The sequence below is a fragment of the Protopterus annectens genome, chromosome 5.part0 (assembly GCF_019279795.1).
Source record: "Protopterus annectens isolate FY-2018-M chromosome 5.part0, PAN1.0, whole genome shotgun sequence".
Lineage (NCBI taxonomy): Eukaryota > Metazoa > Chordata > Ceratodontiformes > Protopteridae > Protopterus > Protopterus annectens.
The window spans coordinates 1,000,813,686-1,000,831,567 of record NC_056735.1 but is presented as its reverse complement, the minus strand read 5'-3'; the positions used below and the strand labels follow the sequence as shown (position 1 = coordinate 1,000,831,567).

General features: G+C 41.5%; 1 protein-coding gene across 2 annotated transcripts in view; it reads right to left on the bottom strand.

The window, feature by feature from the left end:
* Positions 1-3,661: 3,661 nt before the first annotated feature.
* The window catches only part of BACH1 (BTB domain and CNC homolog 1), a 590,796-nt gene continuing 576,575 nt past the window's right edge, over positions 3,662-17,882 (bottom strand). For both annotated transcript variants that reach the window (XM_044072741.1, XM_044072742.1), the window contains exon 5: positions 3,662-4,438. In XM_044072741.1, coding sequence (XP_043928676.1) covers positions 3,962-4,438 — 477 coding nt within the window. In that variant the 3' untranslated portion in view covers positions 3,662-3,961. The remainder of the gene's footprint in view (positions 4,439-17,882) is intronic.

Below are 17,882 nucleotides of genomic sequence, written 5' to 3'. Positions count from 1 at the left end.
ATTAATTGTCCTGGAAGAATGTGGTCCTTGAAGGCTGTCAGAGCATTCTGTATAGCTAACATTTAATTTTGATTGATATGCAGGTGCATTTGACTTGGGTTCTATTTGCCCTGAATGCACTTCCTTGCCAGGTGAGCCCCCCCCCCCATGCATAGTCTGATGAGTCTGTTAGGGTTTGGGCGGCAGGGGTTACAGTGAATGGTAGTCCCTTGTTTTGGTGGCAGCCCTCTGCCCCCACCAAAGGAATTCTAACCATAGGCAAGGTATGATGAGAATCATTGCTTCTAGATCCTGAGAATGTTGACACCATAGACTTTTTAGATACCATTGTAGTTTCCTCATATACAGTCTTGTATATGGAATTAGTAGAATGCACAAGGCCATGAACCCCAAGGCTTGCAGTATTTGCCTTGCAGATAGCAAAGTTTTGTGAACACTAGTTTGAAGTAAGTTGTCAAATAAATTTGTTTCTTTGGCGTGAGGAAAGCCATCTGGGAAGTTGTGTTCAAGCTTGCTCCCAGGAATATAATTTGTCGACATGGTACAGGATGCGATTTCTTTTTGTTTATGTTTATGGTGTACCCTAGACAAGTTAACACCTTTTGTACAAATGCCAGATGATTCAGAAGTACGTCCTGACTTTCTGCCTGAATTAGACAATCGTCCAGGTATGGGTACATTTGAATATTTCTTTGCCTGCAAAATGCAATAACTGGAGCTAGGCACTTTGTGAATACCCTGGGTGCAGTAGATAAGCCAAAGGGCAGTGCAAAGAACTGATAGTGCATGTAGCCTGCTTTGAAGTGTAGGTATTTTCTGCAAGATTCCCTGATTGGGATGTGCAGGTAGGCTTCCTTTAAATCCAGTGTTGCCAACCAGGCATCTTTGCCTATCATGGGAAGCAAATTGTGAAGAGTTAGCATCTTGAATTTTAGAATCACCAAAAAGGTGTTTAGGCTAGACAGGTCCAGGATAGGACACCATGAGTTGCCTTTTCTGGGTACCAGGAAAAGTCCTACCTTGTCTCTTTTCCTCTTCTGGTACATTTTGAATAGCCTTTAATCTTTGAGAGACAGAGTACTTGCTTTTGAGCCTCTGCCCACTGATTTGGGGATAGATCTGGCCAACTGTTTGGGGTTGGTAGCGTGTGGAAGTGAAATCTGTATCCTTGGGAAACTATGTTTAAAACCCATTTGCCCTGGGTAATAAGTTCTCAGTTTTTTGCTTGCACAGCAATCTTTCCCCCTAAAGGAGCAGTCAGTTGAGAAGTGCTTGGAAGTTTTAAAGTTAAGTCATTGAGACAGCTTACCATGGGGGGGGGGGGGTCTTACTACTCCCTGATTTGGAAGTGGGAGCCCCCCACTGCTTAGTCCTGTGCGTATACCCTGGGACTGAAGCCTGTGTGTTCTGCTGGTTCTGGCTTTGAACTGAGAAGGCCTGGAAGAGGCAGGAAAGGACCATTTGTTTGAGGGCCAATGCCTACTAAATCTAGGAGGCTGCACTTGTAAGAAGTCTTTAACAGTTTGCATAGATTTAGCTTTTTCCTCCATCTTTTTAAGAACTACTTCTGCTTTGTCGCCAAACAGGCGGTCCTGATTTAAGGGAGCATCCAGCAATTTAGTTTTAACATGATCTGACAAAGACTGCTCCTTAAGCCAAGCATGCCTTCTAAGTACAGACCAGGTGACAGCAAGATGCCTCTAGTGAATCAAACCCACATTGCAAAGTATGTTTTCCAAACTGTTCAGCAGAATACATTAAATCTTGTAAATCCTTATTTTCAGCAAAATCAGGAATCAACATCAATTTCTGTTTAAGCAATTCAATAATATGCTGCTGATACTTTAACATATGAAAGTGGCAATTTAAGGCCCTGATGGCCAAGGTTGCAATACCCCATCTACATCTATCCAGGGCCCTGGAATCTCTATCAGAGGGGGTAGGATTTTTGGCAGTAGTAGCCTTAATGCCCTTGGGTCCCTGTGAAATGGTCTCAGGGTCCACAGTAGGATTTTTAAAAAGGAACTTATGAGAATCAGGAACCCTATAATATCTATCAGGTTTTCTGGGAGCAGGAGGTAAAGAGTCAGGGGCCAAACTAAATTCCAAAAAGGCATCGTCAACAATGTCCAGCACAGGAGGGATAGCTAAAGGTCTGTGTTGGGGCAGGAGTAAGAAATGTCTAAGCCTCTTTTTAGAATCAGAGTAATCCTGGCTTTCCCATTGAAAATGCTCCCCAAGAGTACGCAAGGTTTCCCCAAAAGAAAAATCCTCTGGGGGTGAAGCAGAGGGAATAGAATCCTCTGCGTCAGAATCTTCAAATGTAGACAAAGGTAAATGCTGGTCATCAGAGGAGACAGAAATTTCAGAATCCTGGTCAGAAGCATCATAAGCAAATTCAGTCCTAGGTTTCTTAGAGGGAGAAGGCTGGCTTCCCCTGATTAAAGTAATAAGATCTTCAGCCACTCTTATTTGTTTTTTAGGCATAGAGGCCTGACCATGTGGTCTGGGTGTCGGTTTTTGGCATGGTTCGAGTTTTAGGCCTAGAAGAAGATGGCGTTGGTTTAATATGCAAGTCAGCAGGCCTGAATACACCCTCAGAAGCCGGTGCCTGCACTGCAGCTCCGGACCAATATAAGGTAGAGACATCCACAGGTTCCACAGTTGAAGCATTTTACAGCATTACCAGACTCCGAATGGGTCGCAGTAGAGGCGTGCAAATCTGAAATAGCGGGTTATCAGGGGCTGCGAAAGCACCTCACTGAGTACCAGCGAACTGGCGACTAGCTTAGAAGCATCGTCGGCAGCTTTGGACATAGGCGGCCTGTCTCTGTCTTTATCTTTGTGTTTTTTCAGAATGTCGGTTGTCGGGTGGCTTACCAAAAACATATTTGGATAATTGAACAGAGTACCAAAATATTTAGAAGCGAAAATGTACAGACGACGAATAGTCCATGGTTTAAATAAGGCACAAAACCGACAGCAAGGCACGTCTTGGTCAGGGCCTAGGCAAGGAATACAGGACGAATCTTTATGAGGTATTTGCTTTCCACAAGAAATACAATTATTGACTTTTACTGACATCGGTTTAGAGCAAGAAAGCTTCCCCAACGGGGTACTTAGCTTTAGTTCAAAACTTCGGTTCTGAAACTCTAAAACAAAAATTTCAAGAGTCGGATGACCGGCACTTGCGAACTGCTTCTGCTTCGGGCACCGCATGGCAGGAAAGACTGATGTAATGGCGTCGGCTGCATGCTTTATACCCCTGACTACCTGACGTCATGGAAGATGAGACAGCAACCGATGCAGGACCCAAGACTTTGATAATCAGGCCAACTGAGGGCTACTGCAAGCAGATAACCCAAATGTGATGACTGCAACAGTGAAACACGAAGAACATCAGCAATGGATGTAGAAAGACACCCAAGCTCTAAGAGTGGTTAGAAAAGCTGAAGAACACTGGCAACATGCACTGCTTAAAGCTGGTACAAAGATAGAGAGCAAAGTGATGTATGTAGGTCCCCATAGTGTAAGCCTGAGATTTAAGAGTAATATAGCAGGGCACAGTAGGAAGTATGCATGAGTTGATACTTAAGTTGCACAAACTGCAAAGGGTTCCTTATAACATATCTGTTATAAAAAAAATTAATCTAACAAAACCTGCAAGTTAGTTATGTTTAATTTTCCACTTCATTTTCAGACCACAGTGAGTATTCCTACTTTGTAGTGGAACGCAGAAAAAAATGTGATTGCTACAGTTGGCTGGTTTGAGTCAAGGTATGAGGTGTATATATCCGAGCTTGTTGACTTCCTAAGGAATCATATTAAGCAATTATAAAGAAAGAAAATGCAAATTTAGAGTAAAAGGTTTTACAATTTCTCTCCTTGTCCTGAGTAAAAATTTTGCTTTTATACGCATATATCATACAAAATTTGAAACAAAATATACATATAGCAATTATTAATCTGTGGTACATTTTGCAGCATCTGTGGTGCACTTTGCAGTCATTTGCTGACAAAAGTCTGTGATGCCAGTCTGGAAACATAGTTCTGATGGTAAAACATTGTCCGACGTTCTCACTGTGGAAAATGCACAAGCCTCCTTTCCTGGTTCATACATGACACTGGCTGGAGACTCCTGGTGTGTTGCAGAGTGTACGTTCTCAGAAGTGCCTGTAAAGGATGAAACTCCGGGCAGATATCGCAGGCAAGAAGAAACAGGTTTACATTCTGCAGCTTGAATTGCTGACTTCTCAAGCATCAGTAAAGAAAAAGGGCAATCCAATGTTGAGTATTTTCTAAGGATATTTATTTGTTCATTTGTCAATTCAGCTTCCCTGCAGACTTGCTGGCAAAGACCAGTTAAATTCTGCTTGGTTTCCCCCACAGTTACCTTTAACTGATCTCGTTCTTTCAGTAATTTTTCTTTTTCACATTGCTGTATTAAAAAGAAAAAAAATAAATAAATGAACCCCAGGATTTACATAGAATTCTAATTATTATTATTATAAAATGCTTTGTCTTTTCCTTTTAGCACCAGTCTTACATTAGTCATACAATCTGAACTGTTATATTTTACATTACGAGCCTATGCTTAGAACTCCCCTATAAAATGGAACAATGATGCCTAAAATTATTACATTACCAACATTCAATTCATATATCACTCAAGTTTGTTTTAGGCAGTGACATATGGGTAAAGCCAAAGACTAACTTTAGAGAGGATTACACACACTCCAAAAACAAAGAACATCAGTTTTCACAAATGATTGGATTCATATGCCTTCTGGATAAGACGTTCAACCAAACTTCATCTGCCCGAGTTAGTTGTAGCTGAAGTGATGTAAAATATCCCATGGCACCTATAAAAAAAGTAGGGGGAAGTTCCCCGATGACTTGGCCGAATTTCCCCTAATATCAATACCATCTCATGTCACCCATTTAAAGACGCTAACTGGAATAACCCTGTTAAAGGATAGATGGATAAATACATAGGTTAACACACAAATAACACATCTAAAATCATCAGCCCTGACATAAAACACAGGACTTGCCTCTCAACCACTAAAGACACAAGGCAACTCTGATCAGCATCTGTTGGTTTCACCTCCTGTAATGTCACCCTATCCTCGACTGAGTCAAAGTACTGACAAACCCCTCAAATTAATTTTATATATGCCCTAGTCATAAACAGACATGTAAAAAGCCACTAACAACGTACTGTGCTTGGCTGTACAAAGACAAGAGTACAGAGGGAGGCATGTGTCTTACAGCCAAAGCTTACATCTTGAGAAAGAATCCTAAAGGAGTACCTCACATATCTGCTGTACCTAACATTGAGATGGTGTAGCTGCAATACATTCAGTACAGACTCAGGTTCTCAAGGTGGACACCTACAAACTTCTGGTCTTTAGAATCATAGTTTCAAAGAAAGCTCGGAATCCAGAGCACAGCTAAATGTCTGGACATTGAGTCACAGCTACAGAGATCTTGTCGAGCTAACCATTCCTAAAGAAAACATTATATGGATATACCCTAGTGGACTCTGCCCAGCTGCAGAAATTAAGGTTTTGCTGTATTCATCAAAAAAACCAAATAAAATACAAATAGCTACCTTTGTAGACTGCCATGGACTAGAAACATTTCCAGCTTCCATCCCTTTAGCAAAAGACAGAAAAACTTGGGTTATCTTTCACCAGAAGAGGTATTCTGTTACACTATCATGACTTTTTATACGTAATGATATTAAGCAGGTACTCGCTTGAAATGGAGTATACTAGGAAACAAACAATAGAAAATATATGTATCAGTCTAAACTGGAAGAGTGGCCAGATAAGGAACCAATAAGTAAATACACAGTGTCACCCTGAGTTCATGAGTGCTTCACACCTCCTAGTGCAATGTCTCCTTTGGTAAGGTCGGACCAAAAAATAGTCTGCTTTGAAGTAAAAATAAAACATGGAACCCCACACCCTGGAGTATTCAGAACTACTCTAAGACTAACTTCCTACTATTGAGTGATAACCTGGCAAAATTTCAAGCCCCTATAAACACTGCTGCCTATGCAGAACTGTTCACAGAAACCCCATACAACCATGTGAATAGCTGCACAGAGGCAGCTGTACCCATCAGGAAGAAGAACAGAACTCAAAAAAAAAAGCCACCTTAGTGGAATCATAACATGAATAGGCTGTATAATAGAAGGAAGAAAATCAAGGCAACAGTTAGGAAGTGCAACACCCATCAAGACAAAAGTACCCTTTACCAAACCAAACTAAACAAAACTTAAGAGGATAAATAAAGTCTACCAATGTCAAATTCAAAGCAAATCTGGCCTCCCAGGACCAGGACAACCACAAGGCATTCTTTACTTATGTCTGCAACCTCAAAGGCAATACACAATTGTGTGCAGAGCTCATTGTAAATGCAGCCACCTATACTGACCCAGAAGATATAGCAAACCTACTGGCTGGTAAATTCAGCTCTGGCTTTACCCCTCTTTCCCACGCAACCCTCCCCGAGGAAATACCATCAAATGCAATTCCCCTGCTATCACTAGGGAACAGGTTCTTAATGCTCTAAGGCCAAGAATACTGCAACAATAGGCCCAGACAATATCCTAGGATGCCTTCTAAATAGCATGAAACATGACCTATCTGGCGCTCAAGAATTGCTATTTAACTGTAACCTCCATACAGGCTTTGTGCCTCATAAATGGAGAACAGCAACAGTCATCCATCTGCACAAAGGTGGGCCGTCTACAGACCTTGGAAACTACAGATCCATAAGTCTCACTAGTCTTGTATGCAAAGCTCTGGAAAGAATTATCATGGCAAAGACAAATGACATAGGAAACCTCCAGACACTGGACCCAGCCCAGTTTGGTTTCATCAAAGGTAGGTCATGCCTACTCAACCTGGTGGAATTTTTTGAGGAGGTCACCAAAGCAATGGATGACAGCAAAATGGTTCACACTGCTTACCTTGATCAGGCCAAGGTATTTGACACAATACTCCACTCTGGAATTGTTGACAAACTTAAGAGGTTAGGTATACAAACCCTTATGTCACCCAGTGGATAGCCAGCTAGCTCACAGAAAGGACCCAGGAAGATAAAACTGGGGAGTCCATCTCTACAAAGAGGTCAGTCACAAGCAGAGTCCCTTCAGGGATAGGTACTGGGACCGCTCCTTTTTGGTATTTACTTCTCTGAAGTTAAGGCCGATGTCAATGGCCTCTGGGTGACTAAATTTGCAAATGAATGTAAATTAAGAGCTGCCAATGAATAGCCCACAGACACAAATGCTCTCCAGGAATGGCCGACACAGACAAACAACTGGTGTCAGAGCCATTGAGTAAAACTAAATGCCAAGAAATGCATAATAGTATCCTTTGGGAAGTAATTCACCCTTGTAACTATCACATTGATAACACACTGCTAAGAGCTGACCCAGCAGTCAGGGATTTGGGGACACACAGACAGTAATCTAGCATTCGACCATCACATGTCTACAGTAGTAAGGAAATCCTTTTATGCTGTGCAAATTATAAATAAAGGTATGGCATCTAGGTCCAAGGAAGTCACTGTTCCACTGTATACGGCACTGATCAGACCTATCGTGGAGTACAATACCCACGCTTTGGTATGTACCTAACCAGGCATATCCAACAACTGGAAAGTCCACAGAGGTTCCTTACTAAAAGGATGCATGATTCAAGTACCGTCCTATGCAGACTGCCTTAAGGCCCTATTCCTGCATTCTATCTACAGGCTGTTGAATGGAGGTCTACGCCTGGCATACAAGGCATTGTCAGACCCCACTCTGATGTACCTCCTGCATATCCACACAACAAACAGCACCATAATTACCTATTCTAAAGACTTAAACCTTGCCTGTGATATAAACAGAACCTGCTGGAGAGATGCATATGTATCCCAGAGACTACCCCTTCTCTGGAACAGGCTCCCCCATCCATGTGAAGCAGAGTTATTCCCTAACCCACTTCAACTGTAATTTGGACAACTGGATGGAGAACAGGAAATTCATTCCTGGCTTGGAACTTAGGTTTCTAATGGACACAGGCAGTATGTAAATGGGTCATCTCCCAGGCACCTGCTTGTAAATATTTCACCTCTCAAGCCCCTGCTTACACTTATCAAGAGTACCAGAACTTGTTAGAGATTTGAGATTCATGGCTAGGCTTAAAAAGGCCCTTGTGGTCAATTAACCTAGTAAATACCCATGAACACCAAGTAAGATATGCATAGAGTCACAACATACAACTCTGAACTTCCTGAAAACTGTAACCAGAAAGAGCAGCTTTTAAAGAATGAAAGCAATTTATGTCTACCAAGTAAGAAATTGATTTTCCAGTATAAAGGTGAGGTGGTGTGTGTAGGAGTAGGATATCTAACTGGTGGCTTCTACAAACTCTACAAAATAATTTTGCAGAATTTGAGGAAGGTATGTTGGTCTTCTACCACATTCTGAAAATTTGAAAGTGAACACGTAAACCTAGGCTGCAGAAGAACTACTGTAAAAGATAAAGACAGTCAAGGATCAGAGAAGAGGCAGCTTCCTAGAGAGGGAGCCAATTCAGAATCCAGTAAGAAAAGTGATTCCACTTATACCAAGCATTCCTCTTAATCATCCATAAGAATCTGGACAACACCCTTGAAGGCCCAGTGTTCTGGCAATAACTGCAGTGAAAGCAACCATAGAAGGATAAGTGATGTTACAAAAATTGGTAGGAATAAAGGTTCACCATAAAAAAAAAAAAAAAAAAAAAAAAAAATGAATGTACCTTTAAAGCAACTCCAAAAAAAACTAAGACAAGTCCAGAAGGGGGGTCAGTAAAATCAATTGCACCAACTCCTTCCTTACCTTGTAGAGAAACATTCACATTAACAGGAAAAGGACACATCCTATTTATGAGGCATCAACAAGAAGAAACTTTTCTACTTGGAATTTGAGCAAGAAGTAAACTGGTAGAATAGAAGGCGGTCCCACTGAAAGAAGATACTTTAAAATACCTTGTTCACAGACAAGTTAGTCTGCAAAGCAGTTAAGTTTATCTGGAATGCAAAAAGCTAAAAGGGAGAAATCACTCTGTCATCAAGTCTCAAACTCAGCCTGTAAAAGGTGATTGGCATTCGTGTGGCATGTCAAGAAGCAGATGGGCACAATTTCCTAACTCTCTGAACACAAAGAAACCCTTATGGGAGAACACTACCCTTACATCCAAAACAATTCCACACAGAACACTAACTACAACCACAGACAGCCACAGACCTTGTGTCCTCTGGCACATAAAGTGACTTTCCCAATACAGGTACGTGATGTTAACAGTAGTCTTACCTACTGGATTTTCGAAGCAGCTCTAGAAGTGTGATGCATATGAGCCTGCACTAAACACAGAGAAGCAAGCCCAAGAAAATTTGGTAGAAAAGGCTGCACATTTGGACACAAGACTGGGATGTTTCCACTTCAACTTTTTCATATGCAGCAACAAGATGGCAACAACCACATAACCCACGATCAGGAGAACCATGTCTACCAATGCCAAGCAAAGATGCTAAAGAAACCATTCTCCTGATGTCTACGAAGATTTTTCTACCAAAAACTGATTTCTGGGAATTTGCATCCAATGACATATGACATGCATGACAACACACAAAAAAAAACAAAAATAAACAAAAAAAAATGGAATAGCACGGATAGGGAACTGGCCACATTTCCAATAGGACCTAGGTAAACAAGTAGAGAGCATTAAGCACAATTCCCAACTATGATCAAAGCCACAAGAACTCACACAGCTAAGAAAAAAATCTGGATAACACAAAAGTAGTTGTGCAGCCACCAGAGGCATGCACTTCTTAAAACTTCTGGGCGCTGATGAAAGACCAAGTAGTACAGCCTTGAATTGATAATGACCAACTCCAGACACAGAAAAGAAGGAACCTCTGAACCAGTCTTCCTATTTTTTCTTCACTTACTTTTGAATCGAACTTCTGACCCTGTCTTTTTTTTTTCCTTCACTAGCTTTTCGATGACCAACTCTCTCTCCTTCTTCTTGACTCAGACTTGAAGCACATATCCAGCTGTTGTACAGAAAAAAGGCATGATAGACTGCACAGCGACCATGATTTTTTTTTTTTTAGCCTACAGCCAAGCCAAACATTCTCCTGCCATGACTGTGTCCATCCATTCCCTTTCTCCTGGGTGACAGCTGGTCAGATGCGAGGTTCTGCTTCATCTTCCCTCTGTGAACTGCATACATTCCTGCCTGTGCTTATGAAGGCTGCCATGCAGCTGCACATTCCTAGCTAATACACTGCATGCTATGTACCCTCTTTATGCGTCAGCAGTGCAGCAAGCCAGTCGGCCATCATTCTGGCCCATGTCAGCTGCTCACTTCCACCCACCCTTGCTGGTTTCTCTTAAGTAGGACCTTTACCATTCAATATATACTTTGCACATCTCTAAATTACAGGTGGGCATTTCTGACTGACCAAATCTGTGGACGAATACAAACTTAGTGTTATCCTCAAATCCCCATATGATATACAGAGGCTCCAACTGGAGCTCACGTCAGAAACTGGTGTTTAAAAATGGGTTAAAACATAACACCAAAAAGTACAATCTTATTAAATTTAGTAAACAATTCCTTCATCCAACTTTGCTTCAAAATGAAATTGTGCTGGGAAACCTTGTAACAATGGAAGATAACTTCCATGCCTTTGACCATTACATTGCAACAGTGGTCGGCAAATCTTTTTACCTGGGGCAGCAGATGGCAAAAGTATTTCATGTAGTTCAAAGAAGATTTCACCACCATATATTCCACATTTGTCAGATCTGTGTGTTTGGGCTTCGGTCTGGGTCTGACTCTGGGTGTGTCATTGGTTGGGGCTTGTGCAGGCCCTGGACAGGCAGCTGTAACCTGAATACACCCAGCTGTGATTTTCTTTTCAGCATGAGTGCAGGGAACCTCTCCAGCTTCTGTACGTGAGTGGGAGTCAGAAGTTGGAGCCTGTCTAGCAGCTCTGGACCCATTCGATGCCCTGAAGGTCTCTGCTTGGAAGGATCAAAGGAGAGGACAATATGGTGGCCCTTCCTGAAGGTTTCACAAGTAGTCTTGGCCATGTTCATCAGTGGAGGCTGTGAAAGCACCTCTCCTCCAGTAACCACCTCAATCCTAGGGACTCTCAAAAACAAAAACACTGTTGTCATACTCCTTAACCACTTTCAGATGATTCTTCCTCTTACAAGGGAGATCAGCAGCAGGACTGGCACATACCATGCAGTGAAAAAAACAACAGTCAGAAGACTTGCCCTTTTCTTTTTCTAAGTACTTTTGAAGGGATTCAGCCCTACACTTGATGACTATCCAGACACTAAAGTGCTCTTAATATTCTGCTGATGATCTCTCTGGAGTTGCTGCTTACAGGGTTACTGTTGAGATTGGATTGGTTATTTTCTCAAAACTTAAAAGATGTTAGAATTGAGATTTTAAATTCTCATCTAGACAATGATGTTATTTTTGGCCCTTCTGCTGCTGAGATACTTGAACATTTTGATGAAAGAGGGGAAACTGATTCAAGTGGTGATGCAATGTTTCCACCTCCTTCAAGTTTAACAGAATCTTTCTAACTCGGGACTTTTTTTCAAAAACCATTTCAAGCAAGTAACATGTTTAAGGTGGTTAACCAGGGAAAGAAGTAGTCTCGCAGCCCCCTTGATGACCACAGCCAAGACCACTGGTAAGACCCCTAAGGAGGTCACCATTTCAACAGCCTCCAATACCCTTCCAAGCAGAGCTCGGGGTGTCAAATAGATCCAGAGTCATTAGATAGGCACCAGTTCCAGACTCTCACTTACAGATCAAAGAAGGGGAGGGCAATATTCCTTCATTAATTTCCAAGAGACACAGTAGACCTGCCACCAAAAGCTTGAATAAATCAAACTGGGAACAGTGAGGCATGCCATACTCTGAGCACAGGCAAGAGAGACAGAGAGACAGAGAGAGAGAGAGAGAGAGAGAGAGAGAGACAGAGAGAGACAGAGAGAGAGAGAGAGAGAGAGAGTGTGTGTGTGTGTGTGTGTGTGTGTGTGTGTGTGTGTGTGTGTGTGTGTGTGTGTGTGTGTGTGTGTATGCGCAAGTCCCAGTGAGGGATTTGCTTTCTACACTGTAGGCAGACAGATTTTCTAGACAGCTAACAGTAATCAAGAAGTAAAAAGAAAAAAATTTCTGCAACTGGGCACATATCTAGCTTTGTGCCAACAGACCTACTGATGATGCTGGGCTCTACTAGCAAGATAGAACTGAGGTAATGGTACTCACCAATGACTCTTTATTTTGCTATATCCTGACACTGGATTGCGAAGGCATCAAATATCTGGTATTTAGGCTGGCCAAAGTCATCCATGACATGAAATCCCAATGGTTATTACTGCAACAGTAAAACACCATGAACATACTACAGTTGTATCTACTTACCATAAAGGTAGATGCTGGAGTGTCTTCACTACTACATTATGTCTTGTTTGGACCCAAAGCCAAGGCTAGCTGTTTTCTAAGAGAGAAATCTAATATTAACTTTAGCTGTAGGCTCCAATGGAGGTAGATGAGCTTTTTCAGCACAAACCTGAGATCCTGAGGAGGACAGGGTATTCTTCTGGGAGGCCTCAGGTGGATATACCCTTAAAGAACTGTTCCATATGGGGTTGAGAGAAAAGAAGAGGCTGCCAAGATGGCTGAACAGTGTATTTTAATGGATGAGTAAGACGAATCAGATTTGAATATATGTGTAAGTTAGGTAAGAACATGACTGATCTCTGATTAACTTGGAGAGATATTCTGTTGCTGGCATGAAACAGAATTCATTTTGAATATAGAACTTTCTGGTTCCAGGTTTTTTGGCTTCTTTTAAGATGTCTTGTACTTTCTTGCCCAAAAAGAGACTTTTTTTGAAGCAATAAATGAATTAAGCAAGCTGTAAACCTCAAAGTGGTAAGACTGTGGTATATGATAACGCCCCAGTTTTGAATTAGAAGATCCACCGTTAAGGAAGTGACCATGGATTTCCCTGCTCAGGCTGTGTAGGAGAGGGAACTAATGTTGCCTAAGCTAAGAGGGTTGTAGCAGAATTACTCTTCCCTCATCAGGCCAATAATGGAGTACAACACCCCTTTTGGTATGTACATTTCCAAGCACATGCTGCAACTGGAGAAACCACAAAGGTTCCGCACAAGGAAAATTCAAGGTCTTCAGCATCTGTCCTATGGGGACTGTCTGAAATCACTGTCACCTTATTCAGAGACTACTCAGAGGTGATCTCTTCCTTGCATACAAGGCAATCTCTAACCCTGCTTTAATGGAAATGCTGCATATCTGTAAGTCAAATGGTACACGGATTATGCACTCTAAAGACCTTAACCCGGTATGCGACATTAATAAAACGTGCTGGAGGGACAAATCTGTCTCAGAGGTTACCACATCTTTGGAACGGACTCCCAATTCATGTCAAACAGAGCACCTCCTTGGCCTTCTTCAAACGCAATCTGGATGATTGGATGGGTGACCATAAATTCACCTAGGGGTTCCACCTATGTTCCTCTTGGACAGGGGCAATAGGTGCTGATTGTGGAAATAAGGATAAGAACTTGGTTAGGCTTATAAGGGCCCTATGGCCATTAGCCTAGTAAATTCCTATGATCCTATAAGGAAGAATCTTGTAAAATAACATTCCTTTTCTTGAGAGAGTACCTCCTCTATGGATCTTGTTGTGAAAGCATATCTACCTGGATCAGAGCTTCTTTTACATGGTTTGGAGGGACAGTCGGAATGTCTGCAGGATTTGAGAGAGAGGCAAATGAAAGTCTGCAACTGCTCTTACATGCTTAGCACTCATTTGTTTTGGGTAATCTGGGTCCATTCATTGTACAAGACTGTCAATCTTCCTCCTAGTGTTGAAGGAACTGGTGGGGGTGGGGAGGTGGATGAAGAAGAGGGCTGGGGTAGGACTTGAGGGAGGGGAAAGGGAGGGGAAACAGGAAAGGAACAGTCTGAGTCATGGTTTTTCTCTGCAGGGCTCCTGGGGCCATTGCCCACTAGGTCTAGAAGTAGGTTGTGATTGCCATCTTTTATGTTGCATTGGTGTTCTACACCTTCTGTCCCTTTTCCCCTCTTTGTGCCTATCCCTTCTGACCCTTCGTCTGTGCTGAGAGGGAGGAAAAAAACAGGACTTAGTGGCACAGCTTCACTAAACCTGAGTGGTTGAACCTGCAGAAAGTCCTTGACAGTCTGCATAGATTTAGCCTTCTCCTCCAGTTTTTTGAAAACAGCCTTGGCATTGGGAGCAAACAAGAATTAATTACTGCAACAGTGAAACACGAACATCCACTGCTATCCGGGCCAAAAGGGAGTCACTACCACTATCTTTGGAGTCTCCTAGATCTTTAGAAGAACTATTGGTATCAGCTGAAAGGGTGGAAAAGCATAAAGAAACATTCCTGTCCTTGGGGATGAGAATGTATCTGTCTTCATTTATGGCCCATTTCCAAAACCTACAGCAAACTAACTGTCTTTTCTAAAAGGAGGCAAACAGATATGCCTGAGGTATTCCTCACAGCTAGATCAATTCCTGAAGACCTGTGGGTGTAATTTCCAGTTATGAGAATCTGTCCTAGTCCTGCACATTTTCTGTGCTACAATATTTTGCCTTGACAGAATGTATGTGGCCTGAAGAGTCAAACTGTGCTTAGTTGCCACCTCCCAGACCATCATGGCAAGTCTGTAAAGAAATCTGGTACCCCCTGGTTTGCTAATAATACATCATCACTGTGAATTAAGGCTTTCAAAGCATCTATTACTGCCATCATCTCTACAACATTGATGTGCATTTGTCTGTCCTGCTTGTTCCACAGGTCTTTTCACTTTCATTCTACAGCCCCTCAAAGTATGTAGAGTCTGCTGCAACAGACTGAAGGGGAGGCAGAAGGAAGACCTGGTTTGAGGGAGAACTGGTCCACCCACCACAGTACTTTGCTTCTCAAAAATGCCAGCACTGGAATCTGAAAAGATAAAGGGTGGTGAACCTATGATCAGACTGACCTGAGGTACCAATGAAATTTTCTCATGTGAAGCCTAGTCAAGGGACTCAAGATCATAGAAGCCATGAATCCCAAAATCCTGAGAAATTCCTTGGCAGATGTTTGAGACTAACTAGAAAACTCTGGAAAATTTCTTTGTAAATTTCGATTTTGTCCAGTGAAAAAGCTCTCCCTGGGGAAGTATCCAGAAGGCATCCCAGAAAAAAAACACTCTGAAAGGATTAGGGGTGATGTCAGTACGTTCACTTGAAAGAGTCTGACACACACCAGACAACCTTAACAATTTGAGAGAGTCTAGGAATACAAGACAACCATCCAAATATGAAAATGTAAATGCCTTGAAGTCTGCAGTAAGCAAATGCTGGAGCCAGACGCTCTGTAAATAGCCTTGGTGCAGTAGACAGACCAAAGGGTAAAACAGAGAACTAATATGCAAGTTAGATACAGAAAATCTTAAAAAAAAATATCTGAAATCTTTGCCAACAGGAATGCAATGAGAAGCATCTTTTAAGTCTAATGTTACCATGAAACTGAGTAAAGGAATAAGAGGCAACAGTGTTTGAATGGATAACATTCTGAACTTTGGGATCCTGACAAGGAGAAAACAAGTGTCTCAGACTAGTCTCCAGGTTGCCTCTTTCTTTGGCACCAGAAAGATTCTGAAATAAAAAAATTATGTCCACTTGATGTGAGGGCACCAGTTGTACAATGCCCTGAGACTACATTTGCTCCAAAAGTGGAGGGAACAGGGATGCTTTCTTTACAGCATAAGGAGGAATCCTCTGAAAAGTAGGGAGGGACTCACACTGCTCTACCCCTGTTGAATGATTTTCAGAACCCATTTTTCTGGGATAATCTGATGCCACTGAGGAAGATGTAGACTATGAGATATACCACCATGGGCATAGGGGTGGGGGCAGAAGCTGGGCAAGTAATCATTCTGACTTTTAGACTGCCCTTGGTTCGGAAAGGCTTTCCCTTTCCTTTTTCATCCTCCTTGCCACTACTTTTTAAAATCCTTTTTATGAACACTTTGCTGCTTGAATTACTTTTTGGAAGGTGGTTCCATGTTAGAAAGTTTATATTAAACTGAAAAAAGAAAACTGGAAACTTCAGGTCACCACTTAAAACATTTGATGAAACAGGAAAACTGAGTTAAATAGCTCAGCAGCAAAATGGGCAAAAAGAACATACTTATCTAGGGGAGAATTTAAAATCTCAGCTTTGACATCTGGTAAAGCTTTGAGAATACAACCAAGCAAATCTTACCAATGACCTTGTGACCGCAGTAACTGCTCTGGAGAAAGCATCAGAAGATTATCAAGAATTTTTTACAGTGCTTACATTTGAAACAGGTAAAAAATAGTTTAATAAATGTATTACTTCTGAAGATGGGAAATCAGTTAAACATTTTTTACTGGTTTATTTTAAGAACAGGAGAAAGTTAACATCCTGCCTGGTCAAATTTCTGAAAGTTAAAGCATTAGAACAATAAACTCTCTTTTCAAATCTATGAAAAGTTTTCCCATCCTTGAGAGAGGGATTGGTTTAGCCCTGAATGTTCTGGATAAGGAATCATTGCAAAGTGTTTACGATTAGAAAGAAGATATTTATGAGTTTCAGCCACTTTATATAACCTGTTAGACTGTGTAAAAGCAGAATGCTGACCGTCAAGCATGGTGCAAGTTGTTAAGAAAACCTCCTATAAAGCTGACAAAACAGGAGGTACAGCCACAGTATGTGGCATATCCAAATGCAATAAATAAAGAAGTTACATACTTATCATAATGTTCGATCTGTGTTGTCCATCTTCATTTATCCTAGACATATGGGTTTGGTTCTGATGTTGGAACTGACTCGGCCATTACTACAGCTCACGTCAGTCAAAAACTCAAGCTTCGCCTATATCCACAATCCCTCTCTCCCAATTACCTCAGATCGAGTTTGCAGGAAAAAGCATAGGCAATAGATAAAGAAGCCTGAAGGGAAGCCATATCTAGTATGCTATAAAGGTCACAATAATTCGAAGGTATATAATCCGTTGCACCAAAAAAATCTTCAAAGGCCGGGGGAAGGAGGGAAGGGAGTCAAGGAAAAATGAAGATGGAACATTATGGTAAGTGCATAACTTCTTTATCTGATGTCAATTTTCACTTTGTCCCATGGGACAGAGTCCTCAGCTACCTTAGACCTTGGGAGGACTTACAGAAGGATATTTCTGAGCACCATTGAACCAAAGGATGTTCTTCCCCTAGAGACCAAGTTCAATTTGTAATGAGTAATAAAGGTATGGTAAGAAGCCCAAGTAGCTGTTGCACATATACCATCCATTGAAGCTCTGGATTGGAAAACTGCTGAAGTGGCTACAGATCTTGTAGAATAGGATTTTGCAGGCCTAAGCAAAACAATTTTATTCTTATCATAGATAAATTAAATACAATCCTTTAGTCATTTGGCTACAGTCACTTGCTGACTAGCTTACCAAACCTTGCACTGGAAAAGAAGACCAATAATTAGTCAGATTTTCTCATGTCTTTTGTCCTGTGAAGACAGAAGCATAATTGTATGTGAACATCTAGTAAATGCAAGGAATATTCACCTCTGTTAGAAAAGTTTGGAAAGTACATTAAAAGCTTGATTGATGCCAGACTCAGACTACTTGGGTATGAAGGAGGGGTTTGTTCATAAAGAAACTATCTTTGTGAAACACCAAATAAGGTTGCTTACATGACAAGGCCTGAATTTCTGAAATTCTTCTAGCAGAGGT